The sequence below is a fragment of the Corella eumyota genome, chromosome 1 (assembly GCF_963082875.1).
Source record: "Corella eumyota chromosome 1, kaCorEumy4.1, whole genome shotgun sequence".
In the NCBI taxonomy this organism is placed as follows: domain Eukaryota; kingdom Metazoa; phylum Chordata; class Ascidiacea; order Phlebobranchia; family Corellidae; genus Corella; species Corella eumyota.
The window spans coordinates 19,422,191-19,434,948 of record NC_137490.1 but is presented as its reverse complement, the minus strand read 5'-3'; the positions used below and the strand labels follow the sequence as shown (position 1 = coordinate 19,434,948).

Below are 12,758 nucleotides of genomic sequence, written 5' to 3'. Positions count from 1 at the left end.
TATATTTTCGTTATAATTCAAAATAAGTAATTTTTTTCTAATAGAAGTTTAGGTATTACAAAAACAAAAATGCAATCAAGAATTTAATTATTTTACAATAATTGAAAAATCTTAGCATTTGACGTACTCACAAGATAAATCTCTCATTATAACAACGTTCAATGTCGTCTACATATTACGTCATCGTAAACTCCCTTTTTCTTCTTTTTTTCGCCCGTACAAGTACATGCGGCTTCGTTATTTGGGAGGCTACAACGCTACGTTGCGCTTTTATAAGTAAGAAATCGGTTCGGTTTATTAGCAGAATAGCAAGTACATGTCATTAGAACAGTTGCACATATATGTAAATGCTTATAAATAACTTTAAAATATATTTAATTGCAAAGCATAAAATTAAATCAGATATTTGTAGTTTTACTTTTAGTTTTTTTTTACAAATTTTCGATTTTTGATTTTAAAAAATTACTTAAGAAAAATTACATTACCCTCGTGTAAGTGTGTCAATTTGAGTGTCATGTTTAACAAGAAATTACTGGTGCAGTTAGCTTGTAACTTGTTAGCTCCCGCGTTGAAATCGATAACTTAAATATCTAAAATATTATCATGATGATAAATACATTTTTTAGTAGGAGGTTAACGTAGTTAGCAGGTAATGCGATTATTAATAATCCGTGTGGTCCAGTATAAAGTGTTTCTTATTGTTTAGGTGTAAATATCTCACCAGCTGGTAAAGGTTAGTTAGTTATGGCGATTAATGAATTAAAAAGCATTGTAACTTCTGCAAGGCTATAACAATTACTGCTTTATTACTAAAACGTTGTAAATTTGCCGCTGAAATTGTTTGGTTTTTTAGGTCATACTTGGTTTGATTTAAATGGTATTATATGTAAACTTTAACTTGTGATTTTAGCGACGAAATCTCGTTGTTTATTTTGTGTTTTGCGACGGTTTGAGACAGTCTATTTCAAAATAAAACCCCGTTTTAACAAATTTAAATTTATACTAAAAAAATTTCTTTTAATTTCATTTTAAAAATATAAATATTTTGAAAATTTAATTTAATTATTTTTCGAAATTACTTAGAAAGTTAAAAGTTAAAAACCAGGCTGGCTACTTTTATTAACTTTGACGTTCAATTTCCTGGCGTAAATAAATAAAAAATTAAGACAAGGTTTACATTGTTTGGGCTTTACACAATTTAAATAACTTAAGTCTTAATGTGTTGAATTTGATGCAAAAAATATGAATTTATTTTGAAGTTATAAAAAAACAAAATATTTAATTTATTTTTGATATATTATTGTTATTTGTTAAATATTGTTTTTTTTTTATCAGATTTTATTCTAAATAAATTTAATTTTAAAAAATGGGTAATTTTGTAATTGATTAATTTAAAAATTTTCCAAAATTGATTTGTTTTTTCCTAAATTAACCTAAAGTTTATAAACAGTCAAAAAATAGTTGATTTTTTTTATTTTAAATACGTTAATGTTTATTTTATGCATTCAACTTAGGGAATGTAATACTATAATAACAGCTGAATTTTTAACGTTTTTTGAAAACCGAAAAATGTCAAAAAAATTTTTAAAGATTTTTTAACAAAAATTTTCGATTATCTATTATCTTATAACATTCGAAACAATTTAAAAAGTATAACTTGATTATTACGTATTATAAAATTTTGCTTTTCGCGTATCGATATGTTTTCGATTTCTAAAGTAGTTGCTAAAAGGAAATGACGTAATTTCGTATTTCGAAGTACTCGTTAAAGTTTTCGATATCTTATAAATTATAAAATAATTTATTGATTTAAAAAGCAAAAAATAGTTTAGCTATTGATTTTTTTATTATTTTTAACGCATAGTCAACAAAAATTTATATTTGTTCAAGAATAATTAATTGTAGTTGTCATCTTATCTCTATTTTCACTTAGATAGTGTTAGAAATCGATAAATTAATCCATATAAGTATATATATATATAAACATGGTATTCAGTTTGAAACAACAGCGTTCATATTTTTAAAAGGAAAACAAATAAATCGATTGTATTCTAACCTCGAGGTTTTATATTTATTCGGGATCACGTATCTCTTGACCACACTAGTTTCGTGATAGAAAAAACAAGTTTAATTGATTAGAATTAAAATTAAAACCGGACGAAACGTGGTTAAATATTGGGTTTTAGACCCATAATTTATAATGAGTGAAAATGTAGGACTAGCACTGTCTAGATAACAGGTGAAGGAAGAAATGCATTTTTTTCAGTCTAGTTCGGTAATCATAACCTTCAAAATTAAGAATTTAAGTTTTTAGATTGACGCTTTAAATTAGGGTGGTACCGATCAGTAGCGCGCTGTACTCGTCTATGTGACGTCATAATTAGATGTTGTTATAGTTACGTCATAGAGAGAGGTGATACATTGGAATAGTTAATAAATTTAATAGTCAAGAATAGGATAAATATATTTTTAGAATAAATTTAAGTTTATATGGAAGTGAAAATGGATTTTAAATTTAGTTCGATTCAGTCAAGTTGTAGATAGTTCATGTATTGCTGAATCGAGTGAATTATTTAAAATTTAAAAATAAATCAGTTTAGATGTCCAAAGTAAAACATAAATTAAATTATCACTGCTTTAAATTTCGATAATCGAATTTTCAAAGTACTTTAAATGAATAATTAAAATACGAAAACAATTTTAAGAAAAAATTTTAAGCTTTTTTTTAGAACTAAATTACTTTAAAAACGGAAAAATGATTATAGCATTAATAGTTTATATTATTTGGTAGATAACAGTCATTACTTAAAAAGAATTAAAAGCATAGAGTTTTTGTTTTAAAGATATTAGATTTCTTTAAGCTTTTAAACCTTTCATTTTTTAGAGAACGTTTTAGAGAACGTTTTAGAGAACGAATCTACTTTTGGAACTAATAAAATATTTAAATTTTTTTTTTATTCAGATTGTATAAGAATAACTTACCTATATATAACCTATACAGTAATATTAATATGGTTATGGAGTTAAGTGCGCAAAGAGCTGTATTAAACTCAGCTAATAATGCGATAAAAGAATTTAAACTTGTGGTTGTTGGGCCTAGAAAAGTGGGAAAATCTGGTAAAGATTTTTTTTTATTTAATTTTTTTTTTTGACTCATTTTTGAACTTTTTTAAGGTTTTATTAAATAAACCTTTTTCGCAAAGTGGATTATAGTAAAATAGAATTCCAAGAAATGGGCGCGGTTTATAACAATTTTAAATCACGTTTGAATGCCATGATAACTAAAATACACCATATTTTGTGTTTTACTGAGTCCCAAAGTATTTTTTTAACCTAAAATTGAAAAAAGGTAATTACGAAAAGTCAATCACTGAACAGCAGAAAAATAATTAATTGACAACTAGAAATTATTTATAAATTACCACATTCCAAATTGTAATCTGATTTGTAATTTTCAAGTATTTTGAAAATTGGGCCCACCTCAAATTTATGCATATATATAATCCACTATAATCTCTTGTAAGGTTTTGGTGTTAAAATAATGGTCAGGCCTCATTTGCTTAAGTAAAAGTCGTTTAAACGCTCAATTGAGTCAAAAGCTGAACTAAAAACACGTTTTATATGATTTGTATGTTTAAAATTTTAAAATATCTGACAATTTTAAACTGATTTTAACATTGTGTAACTTATACTTGATATTTTTAAAAATTTAAGATAATTTTAATATCGTTTTTCAATTTATGCAACGTTTTAAATATTTAAATTTTATTTTTGTTTTTTAGCTTTGGTGGTTCGATTTTTAACGAAGCGATTTATTAACGAATATCTTGAAAATACAGGTAATTAAAAATGTCAACTAATTTTTAAAAAAGCAAAAACTGTATACAATTAAACAAAGTTATACGATATGTATTTTGCAATTTAAGAAGTTTTTTATTCAATAAATCAAATATGTTTAATTTAAAGTCAAGTGAGTTTTTGGTATTTAAAAAACTTATAAAAATGTCGCCAAATTAAAGCTTAGTTTAATAAAAACGTCAACAAGAAAAAAATTCTAACTGGAATTCGTGTTTTTTATTTGTTTTGGAATTGATTTACAACGAACGTCAATTAGGACGCAAATAAATGTAAACTTATATCAAACGCCACGTGGTATTTTGTGGGGATTAATTTGTTACAATTTCTGTTTAAAATCTTGCTCTTAATGACGTCATAAATAGGTCATTATCACGGGTTGTTGTGTTACAATTTTCAAGTTGATGCATTTTTCGTGTAAGGTTTTAAATAACTGTAACGTTACAATTTTCGTAGTAATCGTTACTCAGCAATGTTCCAAGGTTATTTAATGTAGTTCATCACATAATTATATACGATTTTGTTATTATTATAAACAGCCAATTTAAACAAATACTTTATATAGAAATTACGTGATTAGGTAATGTTAATAGCGCCAGCATTACATAAATAATATAAAAACTTCGCTAAAAATTAAAAAAAAAGTTCTAAATTTTTTGTTGTTATGTTTTTTTTACATTTAAAATTTTGTAATTTCATATAAGTATGGTTACTATATAATATGCGGTTTTTAGCATTAAGGTTATATAAATATTTTGCGTAAATTTTGGTCGTTATAAACCAGTATAAACGCCTAAAGGGTGTAGTTTAAAATATACCTAACAATTTCTTGAAATTCCCTTCGTGCAAAATTAACTTGTTAACATTAAGATTGTGTCTAATTAAAATATTAACATAACTTATAGGGGAAATTTTATCCCATTTTCAGAAAATCAAAAAAAAAATTTGTAAAAAATATTTTAGATTCAAAAAAAATAAAAAATTTGAAAGTTGTGTCAAAAATTGTTTTAATGTTTGTTGACGTAGTATTACGTCATAAATTAATTTCTAATTTACTTTTCGGTGATAATATATCGAGCGTATATTACACGGTCGTTGGAAAGGTTAAAATGATTGAATTTAAATTGATTACATTGTTGAGAAATTCAAAGTTAATTAAATTTCGTTCGGAATTTTTTTTTAATAACAAAACTCGTTCAAAGTTAAGTTTAACATTTTTTCCTTTTTTTTGATAAACTGGTTTTTATTTCAGTTCCGTTTACAATAACCCAAAAAAACAAAATACCATTGCGATTTTAAGAAAACTTAAGTTTTTTATGACCCAGTGTTCGGTTGTTTACTTAGCTGTCTCTTCTATTCAAGAGCACGTAGCGTTTGTGACGTCACATTGTGAAGTGCTGTGACGTCATAAACTTAAATATCTGTCATTCCTAAGCGGTTGTTGATTCAGTAAAAAACTTATTTTTTTTTTGCTTTTTAAGCGAAAATTTTTGTTTTTTTTGCTTGTTAATTTGTGTAGGGTTGTAACTATCTCTTTACTATTTGTAAAATTTTACGTTTTTTAAGATACAAATTAAAGATAAAACTGTTTTATTATCTTAATGTACCTTTTAATGCGTAAAAATATTTTTTATTGCGTAAATGTTGTTGTTGTTTAGAAATGCGTAGGGCTCGCGATTTTTCGTCGAATTTTAAATATTTGTTCAATTTAAAAACGTTAAAAACACATTAGATTTCAACACCTGCTTCAAGGTATGCCGTTTGAAACTATCGGTTATTATAATCTATATTTTATTTCACAAAAAGTACGATAACGCGAAATTTTTAAGATTTTTGCAAATAACTTAACTGATATTTAAGAAAATTTGGTTAAATTCTTAGTAAAAAAACAAGTTATAAAAATACTTTAAATTGTTTTTATGTGGGAATTTAAGGTTGTTTTTTTCCTGTTTTTATGACGCCGAATCTTGATTAGCAAAGTCTGATAATTTGATTAATTTCCGACAAATAACAAACGGCAAAGTCAAATTTAAATTTCTGGAAACGAGTAATTTATGTGAACTATGTCTATCTATTTACACAGTAAACATTAAGTAGCCCAATCCCTTTTTGTATGCTCTATTTATAAACGTCGCTTTTTTGCAAAAATACATAAAAATCCAAGAATTTTTACAACAACTTTAAGCATTAAAAAGAAAAAGGTTTGTGGCATTTTTTTTAACTTAAAAATTTTGTGTTTTTATCCTTTTTAAAATTAACAATCTTTTAAACCCACTGCAAACTCGTTAACCTTCTACCGACCATAAAGTTAAAATTTATATTACAAAGAATGAAAAACGCGCACTAGGTTTTTAAAGGGTTGTGCCGGCGGTTTATAATCTTATTATACGTTTAGCTTTTAAATATTTAAAATTTTGTGTTTTTAAATCCAGTTTACGTACATACAAAGTCAATGCTTATAAGCTTACCTAAAATTTGTCTGTAAAGTCTTAATTTTTTTTATTAAGAAAAAAATAAAAGTATCAAAAAATGATTTGTTTTCAAAATAAAGGAATTGTCGTTTTTTTCAGATTTTAAACATTTTAGTTTTTGGTTTTGTCATCAATTTAAATTTAACGCTCCAATAATTTTACGACGACTTCTATAATTTTTAAAGTGGTTTGAAAGTATTCCACTTTTGGGTTAAAATCACAAATTTGAAATTATTTTAAGGGTTTTTATACAAACATTATGATTCAGTGTCAGTTTATATTATATGCTTTTAACTAAAACGCGATATTTTAATTGAAATTTAAAAGGCGTTATATTTCCATTTAACGACCCTTTTTAACATTTTTATAAAATCACAAAATTAAATTTAAAAAAAAAAAAAAACATTTTTAAAATTAAATACTAAATAAGGCAAAGACGCTTTTTTAAAAGAAAAGTACATATTTCTAAGAAAATGAAATAAAAACATAAAAATTTTAATTTTTGGTTATTTTTTCACAGAATAACAAACCACTTAATATATTCTCATAACTTAAAGTCAAGGTAAAGAATACACGTAAATAAACCTCATAATTTAGGTATTACTACGCACTTTAATTGCTATAACTTGAAATTTTCACACATTATTAATATTTTTTTTAGTGGTCACAATTTAAACTGCCAATCAAAAAAAAAAATTCTAAAAAAAACTTATAAATAATATTTATTTTAAATTTTTAATGTTTTTATTATAACATGACTTTCGTATTTTTTTTTTATAAAATTTCGACAAAAAAGAATAATTAATTATTTATATTTTATTTTGTATACTCTGTCTGTCTGTTAAAATTTTTTTTAATTTATTTTTGGTTTTTGAAATTTTTTATTTTAAATTTTAACTTTCGAATTAACTACTAGTCACACGCATTTAAAAGGTGTGGTTATCATATAAAAGGGAATCAATCTAACTTAAACCTACGATAATCGAATTAACTCGACCACTAGTTTAACTTTATAAACAATAATTTCGTAATCTTTGACAGTTTTTCATTTAAATCAAATTTCAACTAAAATTTCCAAAAAATGAATTATTTACTTTTTCTTTGTTGTAAAGAGAATTGAAATTGTTATTAAAACAATTGTATTATAAGTGGGTGTTAACTTATGTGTCACAAAGGCCGTTTTTATTTTTATACTAAAACTATTAATATTTTTTAAATCCTAAAAACGGGAATTTTTTGCTATTTAATTTATTGTAGTAGTAGGCGTATTAAATTATTCATATCAAGTTATTATTAACCGCATTTAGTTATAAATATTAACCATTATTAACTAGTATGACCTTCGCACATCTAAATTACCCCCGAAAATAGACGCAGTGACGTCATACTATAGTGTTACAATTATGATTGACGTTTTCTTACGTTATCGGATTTAAAATATTCCTTTGAATTGTGACGTCATAAAGATAGAAATCAATAGTTAGTATTTGCATTAGGTAAAGGAAGATTCGAACCCTCGCCCAATTTTGTGACGACTTTTTATTGGTGTTAAATGACTCATTTATATTTGCTTTATAGTGAGGTGCGTTTATAAATGACTCAAACACTAAATTTATAATATTTTTGTTATAGTTTGTACCATGCGTATCAAAATCTTTTTTTAAAGTTTTTTTTTTGAAGTTTCAAGTTTTTGTTTTAATGTGACTCAATCAAATTATGATTTTTTTTTAAAATGATTTTTTTTTTGAAGTCCGTAAAATAAATCATTAAAATAACAACGTGACTAAAGCAAGTGCAAATTGCAATCAATTATAGCGAAAAAATCTTTAAAATATATAGCGTGATGTTCTTTGTACTTTAAAATTTTCATGGCATTTTTGTTGTTATTTTATCGCAGGTGATATCTCATACGTTAACCATGCGTTTTAATATACAATACAACCCTGTGTTGACGGCTTAAGATTTCAGCAAGATACTTTAGATGTATTTTGCCAGCGCAATTTAAGTATTATAAAACTTGCTTTAAAAAATTCTCGCGAAATTCCTTTAAAATTCATTTTTTAACAGCATTTTTACTTTAGGAGAAAATTGATTTTGTGTAAACTCGGTGCAGGGCGTTATATCGATTATAGATGTAATCTCAACGTTATAATGTAAATATTCGACCACTTATAGTAATTTGTCTGCCTTAAAGTTAGGTTTATTCCAACAAAATGCAATATTCTAAGTCCTGAACTGTCATGATCAATATTAGTAATGTGTTTTTCGAGTTGATATTTTAGGAAAGTTCAAAGTAAGATAATGTAGCAATAAAAATTAAATTTACACTTCGCTTTATTGAACTTTGGCATTTTGAAAATGCGTTGAATTTATTTTTATTCTGCAGTACATTATAATAATGAGATGATACCAATCTTTGCGACACGCTAATTTTAAATTCACCACGCAAAACACAATCCTCTAATAACACACAACAAAACCACAGTTTCCCAATTTTCTAAGCTTATATTACATAGTGGGCGTTTTAAAACCAAAATTTCCCGTCGCGCGTTGTAATTATAAACGTTTATATATTGGAAATCCGAAATCGTAGGCAGTCTAGGTTGTTAAATCTTTAAAAACCGTGGGGCTTGCGTTGGTGTTTATTTTAAACGCAGTTTGATGCGTCTCGCTGGTAAAGAGTTACGATAAATTTTGTGAGAAGATTTAGATTTTAATTTGAACGCCCCGCCTAAATAAAATCCCCTTGCTAATTTTGTAATTTTTAAAATTATTTTTAAATTAAAAAACTCATTTTTATGTTAGCATAAAATTAAAGTTATATTTTTACAAAGTTAAAAAGGGGGAATATTTAAGCACTTTTATACAAGTAAAATACGTGAACATTTTTGCGGTATGTTATTAATTGCAATCATGGGCCTAATTTTAAACCTGAGTTTATATTTAACCTAAACCGTGTTAACTCTTGACTTTAGTATAAACAAAAATATATAAAAAGAATTATTAAATTTATTTTAATTTTTTTTCCGAAAACGCGCAATCATCTTTAATATTCATGGAAGTTAGGATAATTAAATTCAATTAAAACCGAATTTGTTTAATTTTGATTCAATTATTGGATTTAAATTGACATCTTAAATGAAGGTTAAGTTTATATGTTGTAATACAACGTTACAATAGTTGTATTTTATTTATAATTGCAAAAAACTAAGAAACATCAAAAATTAAAAAATGACATTTTTGTGATTATTTATTATTTTTTTTAAATTAAAAAATTTTATTTATTGTTTAGAAGTAATTTTGAGCAATGTTAGTATGCTTTTTTGTATAAAATTCTTTGCACATTTTACGTTTTTACAAAGGTTTTAAAGGTGTTATTTTTGGTTTAAAATAGTTGTGTTCTTTTGTTATAAATACCTTCAGTTCAACCCAATACTTTAGTAATTTACAATTTACGTAATCTCTTTATAATACGTACAACTAATAACATATGTTCACTACTAAAAATGGTATACTATGGCGTAGTTAGTTACATGATATTTGAATTTTTTTTTTTATGTCAATCAAATATTTTATCTGTAAATTTTTGCATGTTTTTATAATACGCGAATTACTATGTTACGTGGCATATTTTTAACCTTAATTAAAATAGGATTACATGTGTTTTAAAGTTGCTTAAACTACCTTATCTATTAGTGTGTAGTTCATGACAATTTTTTAGGATTTTACTAAAATACACAAGTTACCCAAAATAACTAAATAATCGCTACTATTTTTATAAATAGTTTATTTAATCTTTATTACGTTATACTAAGCTATGTTATCTAATGTATGACTAAAATTTATAACATCTAAATCATTTTTACAACTGTTTTTTTCTACACCAAATTTAAAACCGATAGCATATTTTTTTGCAAATAAGCATATAAGTCATATTTAAAAAAAAATTAACTGCAATATAAGCTAAATTTTTGTCATTAAATTAATTTTTTAATTTTTCTGAACATTTTTTCACAACTTTAATAATTTTTTTGTTTTTATTTTTTATAGATATGACATGTAGAGGAATGGTAGACGTAGATGGTGAAATATTAAAAGTAAACATTCAGGACACATCTGACAAGGTACATCAATGTTGTTTATTTAATGTTTACTGTTTTTAACTAACTTGGTGTTGGCACTACACTTGTGTGATTTTATCTTTAAACTAAGGCGGTTAGGTTATTCACACCTGAGGTTTTACACTAATGCTGTTGTGGCATTTTTAAGCCATGTGATTTTAATCTTAGGAGCTTAGTAAAATGAATAAGATTTTTAATCGTGTATTGTTAAGTTCTGGCTGCTTTGAAAAGTTTAAAAATAGTATCAAGTTTATAACAAAATTTGTAATATTTTGTAGGGTTATCAAACCAATTTAAATGATCTTTCGTTTAAATATTTATTAAATAAAAATTTTCAAATAAAATTTATTTTTATTTATTTATTAGCTCATCTTTTTCATTCTTATAACGTTTTATTTATCAATTTAATTATATTAACAGGGTATGAAACTTTCTTCAGTTGATCACCACTTTAGATGGGCAGATGCAATAATGTTGGTTTACTCAATCACCGATGCTGATAGTTATCTTCAAATTAAAAATACTGCTACAAAAATTATGGACAAAATTGTTGATCTTGATGAAAAAGAATCAAGGTAAAAAATAAAAGAAATTTATTTTAACGTTGGTTATTTATAAAGTTATTAAACAAAAAGTTAAGTATAAGTAGTTTTAAAAATTTAACCATAAAAAATTTTTTTAATTTAATTTTTATTTTAATATTTTTTAGTCGAATTCCACCCCTGATTGTTGTTGGTAACAAAGGTGACCTCGATTACGTCAGAAAGGTCACGAAACAACAAGGTTTCGAGTTAGCCGAACAGCTAAGATGCGACTTCTTCGAGGCATCTGCGAGAGAAGGCTGGTCCAAACTTTTATCACGTGACACCAGCTATAATACGTCACCTTGCAGTGAAAACGAGACTCTTAACGTATTTGCGGGCACGACAGCGGTCATAGGGTTAGTAGGGGTCACTGCACAACGCAGAAGCTCAACACCGCCACCTAACCTTTCAAGACAAGTCGCTGAAAAATGTCATCGCAATTCAAAGGAAAGTAATGAAGAAAATGGCATAAAAAGATGGGGTAGCTTTCGAAGTGTGCGTAAAAGTAAAGGACATACTAGATCACAGTCGAATGCTGAGTCTGATTTCAGAAGATTACCTCGTATAAACATCAGCGAATCAGTTAGTACTTCGCCATCTCTAAGCGAAGAGAGCGACGAAAATACGAAAAAATCTTCATCGTTGCTAGCACCCCCCAAATCTCGAAAATCACGCCATGGTATAATGGGAAAATTGTCGCCGAAGCTAAGCCGTAAATTTCATAAAAATCATTCTCGTTTTACGACATCGAAAGACGATAATAATAACAACAGTAACAGCAAAAGTTTTAAAGGTAATTCAATAATGAACGGTTTAAGTTCATCTTTGTTAATGAGCACAAGGTTAACCGATACAATGTCTACAGAACCCACTACTTCTAGTTCTACAAGTAGTACTGACAGCGTAAATGAATACACAAATGAAAATCAAACATATAATCCCGTCCGTCGAAAATCCCTGCCTCATACGGAACAAAATTTCTGTAAAACATCACCTTTAATTACCAACAAAGACTTTATAAGTGGGGTAAAATGTAATGGTAATGCTCACATGTCTACTGCTGAGCGTATGTTTTGTTCAGCCATACATCCCCCACATGAAATTAAACTTCAAGAGCATGAATATAGTGGTTCTGAACCCTTTATTCACCTTTGTCGCGATGGTAAATTCCTAAGAGGTAGAATCAGGGCCAGGTCGCCAAGTCATTTAATTCGTAGCGGCTTTAAGCGAATTAAATCGCTAGCTTCTGATCAAGGACAACATGTTAATCAAAATAAACAAAATAATTTAACTTTGGCTGTGCCAAGCATTCGTCTTTCTTAATTTTTATTTGTTTTTTATTCAGTTTTTTGTGTTTTAGTTCTTTTTGTGCAATTTCTTTTCTAAAATAAAAACCAAAACTTAACAAAAACTGCAATTTTAGGTTGTTAAAAATAGGACAGCGTTATATTTTTATTAGTTTTTATTACCTATATACTGATCTGAACACAAGTAAAAAGTATAATATTGAGGATAAAATTAAATTGATTTAATAAAAATAACCGGTTACCGTTAACTGTCAACCGTGTTTGCTCATGCGTTACTTGTTGTGATTTAGAAAAATAAAAATTTATTTTTACTTTAAACGAAAATTATTTAAGTTGGAATTAAAACAAATATTCAAAATTACTTAATAAAAACTAGTGACTTGTTAGATCTTACACTTTTGAAGATAGTAGGAAATGTAC

At 26.2% G+C, this 12,758-nt stretch overlaps 1 protein-coding gene across 1 annotated transcript; it reads left to right on the top strand.

The window, feature by feature from the left end:
- Positions 1-2,969: 2,969 nt before the first annotated feature.
- Positions 2,970-12,419, top strand: LOC145763766 (uncharacterized). Its single transcript, XM_082575319.1, has 5 exons — positions 2,970-3,117; positions 3,783-3,839; positions 10,377-10,450; positions 10,868-11,022; positions 11,157-12,419. Exons 1-5 carry the CDS (start codon positions 3,012-3,014, stop codon positions 12,352-12,354), a joined length of 1,590 nt encoding a protein of 529 aa, XP_082431445.1. The 5' UTR covers positions 2,970-3,011; the 3' UTR covers positions 12,355-12,419.
- Positions 12,420-12,758: the final 339 nt, after the last annotated feature.